This window comes from Pelodiscus sinensis, chromosome 1 (assembly GCF_049634645.1).
Source record: "Pelodiscus sinensis isolate JC-2024 chromosome 1, ASM4963464v1, whole genome shotgun sequence".
NCBI classification, from domain to species: Eukaryota; Metazoa; Chordata; order Testudines; family Trionychidae; genus Pelodiscus; species Pelodiscus sinensis.
This window is the reverse complement of record NC_134711.1, coordinates 188,009,646-188,022,123: the sequence shown is the minus strand read 5'-3', so window position 1 is coordinate 188,022,123 and position 12,478 is coordinate 188,009,646. Positions and strand designations below refer to the sequence as shown.

The 12,478-nt window shown below is 44.4% G+C and overlaps 1 protein-coding gene across 8 annotated transcripts in view; it reads left to right on the top strand.

The window, feature by feature from the left end:
• BRWD1 (bromodomain and WD repeat domain containing 1) overlaps nt 1-12,478 on the top strand; it is a 134,626-nt gene that overhangs the window by 38,487 nt on the left and 83,661 nt on the right. For 7 of the 8 annotated variants that reach the window (XR_012898107.1, XR_012898106.1, XR_012898105.1 and 4 more), the window contains 4 exons: nt 295-480; nt 1,275-1,458; nt 2,547-2,640; nt 9,381-9,521. Coding sequence is in view for 3 of the 8 variants with exons in the window: in XM_075911992.1 (XP_075768107.1) it covers nt 295-480; nt 1,275-1,458; nt 2,547-2,640; nt 9,381-9,521 (605 nt within the window). In the remaining 5 variants the exon portion in view is untranslated. Of the gene's footprint in view, nt 1-294; nt 481-1,274; nt 1,459-2,546; nt 2,652-9,380; nt 9,522-12,478 lie in introns of all 8 variants that reach the window. The other variant, XR_012898113.1, reaches the window with a different exon arrangement.

The following is a 12,478-nucleotide window of genomic DNA, read 5'->3' as shown; positions in this document are numbered from 1 at the left end:
CCTGTGTGAGAGAGCAGCCCTTCTATATTTGGTTTGATGCTTCTACAGCGCATAAGGCTTTTTAAAAATCCTTAATCATAAATTATTTCTGTTCATTTTGTTTGATAACATCTTTTTTTAAAGTATAAATAATCACTATTTATATTACTTAATGTTATGTTTCAGAATTGTCCTCAAGCATTCAATTTTAGAAAAGTTTAATTTTTAAGCTATGCTGTGAAGGTGAACAGCACAGCAAACTTCAGTTCTGTAGCAGTTAACCATTTTACTTGTGGTTTGCATTAAATTTGCCAGGTGATGGGGAGGTTGTTGAACAAGTGATAGGTCAGCAAACTGTTGACCAGGATGAACAAAGTCTGGAACCCAGCATTCTTGATGGCATAATAAGACAGTTACAGCAACAGCAAGACCAAAGAACTGGATCAGATCAAGAAGTTGCCCCAAATGGACTACAAAATGGAGAAGGAACACCCAGAAGAGGTCAGTAACTATTGGTAAAAATTTGCTTAAATTTGGGAAGGGGGACAATCCCTTTTCCTGAAGAGTTTTGAGCTACTTTTGAGTATTAAACAGTCCACATGACTTTTAGTCTGTCTGTCTTACCGTTTTGGATCAAGATGTCCGATAAAACTCGGATTTTGGGCTGTGCCTAAAATACCTGCAGATACCTCTGTAAATGTTTCCAAAAATGTTGAATCTCCAGTTTTATGGTACATATAATTTTAAATACAGAAAGCATTGTTTTTATTACATAAATCCTTAAATATGTAGCTACCTGGAGAGTGCTGTAATATTTCGCAATTATTTGAAACAGTCTTTTTTACTTGTATTTTTCTAAAGTTTGCCAAAATGTCTTTTCCTTAAGTAATGGTTTCTTCTCCCTTTCTTTACCTTGTGGACTTTAAGTGGATTAAAAATTAACATAATTCAGTTCTACGTGTTGTATTGCTCATGGTACTTAGCTAGCTGTTGATGCAAAGTCAGCAGGAAAATCTCCACAAACATCTCGCTTTCATATTGTGCTGCCTGCCTGTCACAGGGTTTGAAATAGCAGTAGAGATAATGGAGTTTTCTAAAACAGCTTGAAATCTGATGTGTATTTATCACCAGAGAAGATAATCCATTCTCAAAATTTGATTATTCAACACGTTTCTGGGGAGCTTTCTTTTTTTGGAGAATGTTAATATCTGATTTATTGTCAAATAGGTGGGGGAAAACTAGACCCCAAATTTGTCTGGTAGCAGAAGATTTTCTACTCTACCATATTTTTTTAGGTTTTAGAAGGCCAAGTTTAGATATCCAGTCTCCCCCCAATATTGGTCTACGTCGCAGTGGGCAAGTGGAAGGTGTACGTCAAATGCATCAGAATGCTCCCCGAAGTCAAATTGCCACGGAGCGGGACCTTCAAGCTTGGAAACGAAGAGTGGTTGTACCAGAAATACCACTGTATTTATTCAGGTGTGTGAAAATCTAGCTAGCTCCTATGAAGGGCACCTTTTTTTTTTTTAATAAATGAGATTGCTGTCTGTATTATTCCACATTTAATACCTTAATCTCCTTAATTCATCACTATTAGGCCAGCACTAAAATGATCCTCTAGTGCAAACTGAAATTAAATGTTTTCAGTTTTGTTTAAAACTGAGTTGAGAGAAGTCTTTAAAATGAGGATGCAGGGAGAACTAATTAGTTAGAAAATAACTTGTGCAATTTAAGGATTTGCTTCAAACAATGAAGTATGTTCCAAAAGAATTGAAAGGGTAGTTTGGTTCACTGAATTCTCCTAATCTTCCAGAAAAGTGAGGATTATAGGGTTCCATTCACTAATTTAGAAGAAATAAAAAAATATTTTGGGGACTCCTGAGAGACTCCTTTCCTGATACCGCAGACCTGCCAGATCATAGATGTTCTTGGACCAGAGAGCTCCGGGAAAGGGGGACTGGTAGAGGCAGGCCAGAAGGAGGCAGTAGCAGGGAGGGACAGCAGTCTGGGAGGCCAGTGGCAGGGAGCTTCCCTTGATCTGGCAAATTCCCTCATTCGGGACTAGTCAGGTCCTAAGGGTGATGGATCAAGTAGGTCCAATCTGTATTCCTTTTTTTATCATTATTGTGGCTTTTGAAGAATTATGCTGGAAATCTGAGGTGTCTTCTAAGACATACACAGTTGTTAGCTTTAGATTCCCAAACCCCCACTCCTGCAGTTTCCATTGGGAGAATGTATAATAAGAACTGACATCTGTGCTAATTAGAGAAGGAACTAAATACGAAATTTTGTCATTCTACAAAATGTGATGGGGTGTTTCTTGTATTTTTTCTAGTATACTAATTCACCTCAAAGAAATTGTATACAAAAATAACCCTAAGTATTTAGAAATCATAGAATTTCTCTGTCACATTATAACCATTCCAAGAGCGGTTAAAATATGGACATTTAAACTGTCCAATTTGCTAGGTCCAGTGCTGGAATATAAATTATTTTAAAACAAAACCTTTTACTACTCAGTTTACTTTCAGAATTGAGATTGTTTTTGTTTCAAAACTCTCTTCTAGAAAACAGAAGGAGTACCGGATTGCAAAAGGAGAGGAGGAAAGAGTGATCTATGCAACAGAGAAGAAAAGGAAGACATTTCAGTTCTCAGAAAAGGTATGGAACAGGTATAGTGAATGATGAGTTCTTAACTTCTGCATGAAAAAGCCACAAATTAAAGTACCTACAAATGTCTCTGAAGATACCATCTTTCAGGGTTCTCAGTGACCCCTCTGCACACTTTTTCTGTGGTACATTTTTATTTTATGGCTACTTCCTTGAATTGGCATTTATTCTGGGAGCTTCATCTTCCACCATCCTGGAACTGAGTGGATTTCCTTTGGCAGTTTGACAGTCGAGAGGGCCTGGGTTAGACTTCAGGTTGTTGCCATTGTATTTCAAGGATTTAAGATTTTATTAATAGTGCAGTTTTCCCAGTCATGTATAGTACTAAAGAGTGTAAACACAGTGTGAATCCAACAAGATGGTATCTTCAGAGGTAATTTCTATAAACTCAGTTATAAGATCGTGTCACTTGTCCCTTTTGCAGCTTACTTTCTGGATTTTACAGTATTTTGTATACAATCCATTTCAGGATTGTCAGTTTTTTCCATTTCTTTTCATGGCCCAACACAATATAGAATGGTTTAAATTGAAAAACACAATTGTAAAATTAACCCAAAATTGGCAGGGGGATTTGGTGATAGCAGTAACTACATATAATACCTAACTTTTTAAGTAGACCTTCAAATTGTTATGCTAATAAATGAAATGGTGAATTTGCAACAAATTCTGTTAGGCTGTAAAATATCAACTATTAATTGATATCAGCTTCTTTAAAAATACTTCAGTGGCCTGCCTTTCTCTCAAATTCAGAAGAATTGTATTTTTGTTTTAATCTGTTTTACTGTCAAAATAACAGCTTATTTTTATATTTATAACAAGCCTTGTTTTTACTTTTCTTTCTTTATAGCTCTAATGATTTTATCTTTTCATATGACTAGGGGTGTTAATGTGTCCTCTTGTACACAGTTAACTGATAAACCTGGGCTCATTGATTAACCAACACAGTTACATTCCCCTTCCCCCCCAGTGTCCCCACTGCCTCTGTATCAGAGGCAGAAGGGAGGGGAGGTGGGAGCTGGTGCTGGCTCTTTGTTTGTTCTAGCTCTCACAGAGCCGCCTGCCCTGCCATCTCCCCTCCCACTGCCTTTGAGAGAGAGATAGTAATGGTGGGGAGGTGGGGAACAGGGGAGAGCTGGAATGGGAAACTGACTTTCAAGCTAGCTCCCCTCACGTGCTGGCTGGCGCAGAGCCGCTTGTTCTGCTGTCTCTGTATCAGAGGCAGCAGTGCGGAGAGGTCGGGGGACAGTGCTTGTGGGGAGCTGGCTTAAAAGCCAGCTCCTGTCTGCCCCCCTATGTGTAAACACTGAAGATTTCAGTTGTTATACTTTTACAAAAATAAACATTTGTTAACATCCCTACATATGACATACAAATTTTACTTTAATTTCATAAACTGGTTCTTAGTTCCACAGCAGATAATTGAACTACAGAGTAAAGTAGGAGTCTTATTTATGTAAAAAACCATAGCTTCACTACACAGCTATGATTACTGTTTAAATCTTTTTTTAAATGTACGATGATAGGAATTATGATCTTGATGCTACTGTAAGGTGTACCACATTTTAGCAAAATACAGTAAATTTCCAATAATCCGGCACCTTTAGGACCCAGAGGGTGCCGGATTATTAGATATGCCGGACTATCAGAAGGGGGAGCTATGAGGGGTCTAGGGTGGTGTGGGGGGGATGCCACCCCAGATCCCTCATAACCCCCCCTTCCGATAGTCCGGTTCTGCCCCAGGCATCCCTGATTCAGCCGCTGCTGGTCAGTTTCAGCAGCGGCTGAATCGGGGAAGCTGGGGGCAGAGCAGCTCTAATGGTCCGGCTGCCCGGAGCACTTCCGGGTTCCTGATGGTGCCGGACCATCAGATACCGGACCAATGGAGTTTTACTGTAGTGGGAACTCGGAGGAGCTTTTAAAACTCTGCAGTTTCATATGTTTATAATATTTGTTATAAGTCAATAAAATGTTTACTTTCATATTGTAAAGCTGTATTTAATTTTTATCTATTTAAGATGTTTTAACAGGGTTTACAAATCTTTGACGTGTAAATATCAGAGACAAAATATAGCCACGTTTGTTCTTGCTTTAGTCTAGATTTTACTGGAGCTTTTCATTAGGCCAGCATGGTTTTAATGGATTCATTTGTGAAACATAAGTTGCATTGGATGTTGTTAATTGTGGGATTGCTCTCCTTGAGAAACTATATTAACCGTTGGGATAAGGGATTCAGATGGATTATGTACATGAAAGTCTATGAATAATAGCAATTTCTTCTTTGAGTGATTGCTTATGTCCATTCCATGTAGGTGTGCACGCGTTATCAGAAGATTTTTCCCTTTGCAGTATCCATTGGGCCAGCGGGGAAGCCCCCTGGAGTGGCGCTGCTATATCGGCTAATATATAGCCCTGCTTGGCTCTCTACCCCTTCAGTTCCTTCATACCGTTCATGACAGTCATTGTAACTTGCTTTTGCTCTGCAAGTGCCTCTTAGCAGTTTTACGTAGTGTTCTAGTTCTTAGTTTTAGCAGTTCATTGTTCTTATCTAGTTCTTAAGTAGTTGGGGGAGGGGTGTCACGGTATCATAGAGTTTGAGAACCCTTGAGTTAAGTGTTTTACTTTGGACCGAACAATCAAGTGCAGAGACGAGGCTTGGGCTGTGCCCCCAGTGCATTTGGCAGGGCATGCCTAGGCCCCAAGGCTTCAAGCCCTATGCGGAGTGCCAGATGCCTGAGCCCTATGGAGATACTCAGCCTGCCTTAAGTCCCTTGGGGAGGCTCATTTGTCTGAGGCTTGTAAAATCTGTAAGGCCTTCAAGCCGTGCACCAAGTAGGAAAGAGTATCTCATTTGGAGATTATACTTATGGAGGTGGCTTTGCGCCTGGCACCGGCCTCCAACCCAGCTCTGGTAACCTAAAGCACACCAGCCTTGATGCAGGGAGCATCCAGCCACTTGCACGCCTCCCTGGCACTTCGTAGGCATTGGCACCGGTCTCAGCCCTAGAAGAAGAGGGGTCTGAGCATGGGCAGGTCTCCTTCAAGGCACTCGCCCTCAAGTGGGGCACACAGCACCGTCAAGTGCTGCACCTGGACCATCGCAGTCGGGCCAGCACCACTCTAACCCATGATGAGTTTCCAGCCCGCCAGGGGACTTCCCAGAGCCTGTCACTCCAGAGACCTACGAGGCAGCAAGAGACTTGATCACGCTGTCTTCTTCCCTGACCTTGGCACCGGGTCTAGCCAAGGAGTGCGAGCTGGGATGGTACCGACTCTTGGCCCTGGAATCTAGTGCCATGGGCCTGGAAGCGAGGGAACATCACCCCTCTGTCCCAGCGCCTGTAGCTTCAACCCCAGCACCGGGCGTGGGACCACCCTCAGCTTTGGCACCAGCTGCAGCTTCCACTCCTGTCCATGCACTGGAGCCAGCACCGGTACAGGGTCCTCAGGTGGTACCGGCAGTGGCACCAAGTCCGGCACCAGCTGTCCCCTCCCCACCAGGCATAGTGACGCTGGCACTGGTTATGCCCCTTTCTCCTTCCCAGCACCAGGGAAAGCCAGAGCTAATGACCCAGCATACTCCAACTGGGAGATCACTGGCTGTGACCACCACCACATCACTGTGGTCGACCTCGGAGTACACGACCAAATCAGAGACAGAGTAGGTATGATCATCCGGCGGCTCCAGGTCATAGCACCGCAGCACCTCCACGCAACATCATCAGCTGCAACAATGGCCCCAGCCAATCCCGATGCCGATGGTACAGCAGTGCTGGCCCTCACAAATGCAGTCCCCAGCTCAGTGGCCCTTTTGGACTCCCTGGGCTTACCACTAGAGCCAGGGTGCAGGCTTTTCTAAATCAGAGTCAGCCTTTCTGTCCCCACTGAGTCAATCCCTGATATTGGGACAGTCCCTTCTACTTGGCCAGGCCTCCCTGAGATCCCCCTTAGAGAGAGGAGCCCCTGCTGCTCACCCCTCCACTGTGGTCTCATCTGTGGCCTCTCAGGCCACCTCACAATTCCGTAACCCTGAGGGGACATGTATGAAAGGGTCCTTGTCCTCCTCACCAGATGACACACTCGATGAGTCTGTCCCTTCCATGCCTTCCATGGACTCAAGGTCCCACTAGGAACTCCTTTGTCGCCTGGCCCAGAGTCTGGGGGTTAAAGTGCAGACAGTATCAGAGGATTCAGACCCCATGGTTGATAACTTACAACCCAGCTCTCTTATCAGAGTAGCATTACCGATCAACAAGACCGTGGCCAAAATCAAGAAGACCCTCTGGCAAACTCTGGCCTCTGTCCCACCTACGGACAAGAAGGTTGAGCAGAGGTACTTTGTGTCACAGGAGGGGAATGGGTCTCTGGTCGTCCAGACGGTGAACCCAGAGGGAGATGCGGGGCCAGCCGGGCATCACCCCTAAAAGTTAGGGATGCTAAAAAAATGGATCTCTTGGGCAGAAAGGCCTATGCATCTGGGGTCTTCGGCTCCATACAGGAAACTAGCAGGTCCTGCTGAGTCACTATGTGTATAACAGTTTGGCGACCATGGACAAGTTTGCCGAACTGCTCCCAAGGGACTCTCAATCTGAGTTGAGAGCCCTCATGAAGGAGGGCAGGATAGTTTCTCAGGCTGCCCTCCAGGCCACCCTGGACAAGCGTTCTTTGATAGGATTTCAAAGCTTGTGGATAAGGGAGAAGAGGTGGACGTGGTATACCCAGATGAGGGCTACTCAACTTTGAAATCCCCGGGGGCCACAAAGATACAGTGCATGCTGAGGGCCGCAACTTAAGTGTGGTTGCATATACATGCAAATAGTTTTTCACACTGATGGGCATGAATACAAAGCACTTCCCACAATGCCCCAGCACCTCCTCCCTGGGGGCTAGAAATGCCGACACGCTGTACCCATCTGTTGCAGCCAGCCTTTCCACTATGTCTTTCAATAATTACCCTACCTGGGAGATTCCTCACCGTTGTGGAACGTGTTCCCAGTGGAGGTCATGTTCAAAGGATCTTACTCATAGGCCGCGTGTTGAGCCCCGTGTAAACCCAAACTGCATCGTGGGCCGCAAACAAATGGGCTGTGGGCTGCACGCGGCCCACGGGCTGCTTGTTGAGTAACCCTAACCTAGACTATAGTATTTGACATGGTCTCACACGACCTTACCAATAAATTAGGGAAAAGCAACCTAGATGGGGCTACTATAAGGTGGGTGCATAACTGGCTAAATAACCGTTCTCAAAAAGTAGTTAAGGGTTCACAATCATGCTGGAAGGGCATAACAAGTAGAGTTCTGCAGGGATCTTTTTTGGGACCAGTTCTGTTCAATATAATCAGTTATTTAGATGATGGCATAGAGAGTAGGATTATTAAGTTTGCAGATATCACCAAGTTGGGAGGGGTTGCAATTGCTTTGGGGGATAGGGTCATAATTCAAAATGATCTGGACAAATTGGAGAAATGGTCTGAGATAAACAGGATGAAGTTTAATAAGGACAAATGCAAAGTACTCTACTTCAGAAGGAACAATTAGTCTCACCCATGCAGAATGGGAAGTGACTGTCTTGGAAGGAGTTCTGCTGATAGTGATTTAGGGGTCATAGTGGATGACCAGCTAAATATGGGTCAACAGTATGACATGTTGCAAAAAAGCAAACATGATTCTGGGATGCATTAACAGAAGTCATTCTTCCAATCTGCTCTACACTGATTAGGCTTCAATTAGAGTATTGTTTCTGGTTCTGGGCACCACATTTCAAGAAAGAAGTGGAGAAATTGGAGAAAGTCCAGAGAAGAGCACCAAAAATGATTAAAGGTCTAGAAAACATGACCTGTGAGGGAATACTGAAAGAATTGGGCTTGTTTAGTTTAAAAAAGAGAAGACTGAGAGGGAACATGATAGCGGTTTTCAAGTATCTAAATGGGTGTTACAAGGAGGAGGGAGAAAAATTATTCTCTTTGGCTTTGGCCTCTGATGATAGGACAAGAAGCAATGGACTTAAATTGCAGCAAGAGGTTTTGGTTGGACATTAGGAAAAACTTTCTAATTGCCAGGATGGTTAAATACTGGAATAAATTGCCTAGGGGGGTTGTGGGATTTCTGTCACTGGAGAGATTTAAGAGCAGATTAGACAGACACCTGTCAGGGATGATCTAGACAGTTCTTGGTCCTGCTATGAGGGCAGAGGGTTAGACTTGATGACTTCTTGAGGTCCCTTCCAGTTCTATGATTCTATGTGTTGCTCATGTGCATTCCAAATTCCGTCCACTTCCCGTTCTTATGAGTGGTCTGATAAAAAGGAACCAAGAGGGTGTATATTAGCTGATTCAGCAGTGCCACACCAGGGGGCTCCACTTTTGGCCCAACAGATACTGCTAAGGGAAAAGCCTCAGACGATGCAAGCACACGGTGTGCATACACCTACATGGAATGGACAGGAGCAACACATCTTGAACAAGTTACGAAGGTAAGTAACTGTCTTTTCTTAAAACCAATATTGTATCTTAATTTAAGGCATCAAAATCTCCTGGATTAATTTTTTACAGATTTCTGTTTAACTGAAGCCATTTCTTTCAGTAAATGCCTACAGTACGATGGAAATACTGGTGCTGCAAAGTCATTTTTAAAAATTCAGTAATGTTCTTTTTATCTTTAAGCAAAAAAAAAAATTCATTAATTTAGCATTGTACCTTTATTTGTAACTCTGTTTTTACTTCTGTATAAATTAGAGTGATTCTGAAGCTTCGCTGATACAATCAAAGCGTAGACTACATAGGCGTAAATATGCAAGTTATCGAACGTGGAATAACACAGAACAACTTAATTCATCTGATGAGGAAAGGGATGACTGTTTTGGCTTCATAAACCGGGTGAGTGCTTTTCCAAATTCTCTAATAACTGGAGTTAGTGGAAAGTATCCTGACAGTTTCATTAATATATATATAGCAGATCTATATTTTGAGTTTGTGAGTCTGTCTGGTTTTTTTTAGAATTCCTCCTAAATGGTAAGAGCTATGACCACCAAATTTGGTGTACAACTTTCTTTTATCATAACTTAAAGCAAAGTAAGGATTTCGTTATGTCAGGAAAATGGGATGTTCCCAGGATGGGATTGCTTCTCATAAAATCATACAAAAAAAAGACAATCACTAGGCAATAATTTTTAATGGGAGACCACAACAAGATTTTGAAAAGTGCTCAAGGGTCGCACTCTTTCATATTCATGGAGGAGCCATGGGGTCTGGGATGGAGGTTGGGTGAAGGAGGTAGTTGTGACCTAGGTTATGGGACTAAGGTGCAAAGGTTTGGGTTGTGACCTTGGGCAAGAGTAGGTTATGACTGGGGAAGAAGGGATTGGGTACAGGATCTGGGAGAGGATATGGGGGCAGAAGATCTGGGAGGGGATATGTGGGATAGAGGGTGCAAAGGGTTGGGGTGCCAGAAACAGGCTCTGGCTGGGAGACTTACCTGCCTGACTCCCAGCTAGCACCCTTCTTAAGCAGACCCCCTGCTTGTCCCGGGGGCTTTGAGTTCTGAACAACTAGGAGCCTGAGGGAACCGTGGGGAGGGTGCTTCCCAAGCTGCCTGTTGATAACAGGCAACTCCCATTGGCTGAAACCAGCCAGTGGAATAATGCTGGGGGTTGGGGACCAGTGTGTGAAGGCTCACAGCAGATCAAACAGAACCTGGCAGCAGCTTGTCTTAGCAGCATGTGGTGGGCAGGCAGGAAATCTGTCTGAGACTCCTGCTGCATGCATGAGCTGGAGGGTATTTTGCTCAGACCTGCTTTAGCCCATGGCTGTAGGGCATGAACAGAAATTTCCCTGTAAGTGCTGCTCCTGGTTGTTGTGATAGTGAGCACAGCAATGAGAGTCTTGCACCTTTCAGCATTTCCCCTCAAATGCAGACAGGACAAGAGCCAGCTATGGGAGATTGAAGAACTGGGGCTGGGAAATAGTGGCATTGAAGCTAGGAATGTGAACGACTAGTCAATATGCTAGTCAACTAGTCATTCCCCCTCTCCCGCCGCTGCCTTTATTAAAAAGAGGCAGTAAGTGGCAGGGAGAGGAAGGGGTGCTTCAAAGTGGCAGCACCACGTGGCGTCTGGGGCTAGCTAGGAGTCTCCAGCTGGCCCCGGGCTGTAAGCAGTGTTTCAAAGCTGTAGCACCGCATGGAGCCCTGGGTCAATTGGGGACTCAGAGTCCCTGGCTAACTCCAGGCTCCATGCGGTGCTGCTGCTTTGAAACACCATGGAGAGCATGGGGTCAGTGCAGGACTGCTTGAGTCTCCCCCTGGCCCTGAGCTTCCTGCAGAGCTTTCGCCTTGCCCTGGGTTGCCTTTATCACCCTTATTGACTATTTGATTAGACAACTAATTTAAATTTTACATCCCTAGTTGAAGCCAGGGGAAGAGGCATGCTATAGGATTGAATCAGGATCATATACTGAAGATACTATACCATAGGAACCCTGCTTCATCTGTTGCACAGGCTGAAAAGTGTGTAGTGAATGAGGCAGGAGCAGGGGTGGGCAATAATTTTTAATGGGGGGCGCCACTCCCAAGATTTTGTGAAATGGTCAAGGGCCCTGTGGAGAGGGGGTATGTGCTCTGGGACAGCAGGAGTTGAAGAGAGCTTGGGATAGGGGACTGGGGTGCAGGAGGGAGTTTGGATGAAGGAAGGGGTTATAATTTGAGGCAGGGATTTGGAGTGCAGGGTCCAGGAGGGGTTATGGGTGCAGGAGAGGATTCTGGCCTGGAGGAGGGGTGCAGAAAGGGGTGCAAGGTCTGGGAGAGAGTTGTGACCTGGAGGAGGTGGGCAGAGGGATACAGAGGGTTTCGGTGGTGGCCTGGGGCAGGTAGTTAAGGGGCGAGATGGGGTGGAGGTGCCAGAGACAGCCTCTGGCTGGGAGGCACTTACCGAAGTGGCTCCCAACCAGTAGCTCTGTAGACTCCATTCCTGTGGGCTGTTCCACCTGGCTCTGCTCTAGCACAGGGAGGGAGGGGAAGTGAGGAGACTTCATTCACTTCCCCTGCCTTTAGCAAAATTTCTCAGCTCCTATTGGCCCGAAACTGGCCAGTGGGAGCTTAGGGATTTTGCTACGGGGTGGGGATAGCGCACACAGCTTTTCCTCCCTACCCAGCTTGCAGAGCAATTAGCAGTCTGCTGTTTAAAGTGGGTGCTCCTACTCTGCAGTAAGGGTGCTAGCGAGGTGGCTGGGGGCCATATCTGGTGGCTTTGCAGGCTGGATCTTGCCCACCCTTGGGCAGGAGGATGCAGGAGTAAAGGACAGCATCGTGCCTAAGCAGTTGAGTGCTCAGACAACCTTTAATTCTGACATTTCCTTATCCTGAGTGCTTAACACTGCAACCTTAACAATTTTCTTCAACATATGTTATGTGTAGTATACTATAGAATATAACCTGAATCATTACTTGTTCTGATGGCCCTCAGGTTGATATCCAGTTACTAGGTCCTTCTTTTTTTTATTTAAGGCAGTCCTTCACAAATTCACAGTGAATCTGCTAGGAATGTGAAATTCACAGGAGCAAAATTTGGCAAAAATTGCAGGAAATTTTGAAACTTCTGCAGTATATTGGAGGATATTTCACATACTTTGTAATCCATTATATATTTAAATATACACTGTTTTACTTTACAAAGTTATTGAATACAAGGCCAGTCAATATGTTGAAAATCTGTACAAAATATTTAAGGGAAACATCTATAGAAATTAGAAATCTTCTGTTTTTATGGGGAAGAGGGAGCATGATAGTCTTTTTTTAATCTTACACCCCATCTTCTGCTACTTTAAATTCTTCTTTTGCA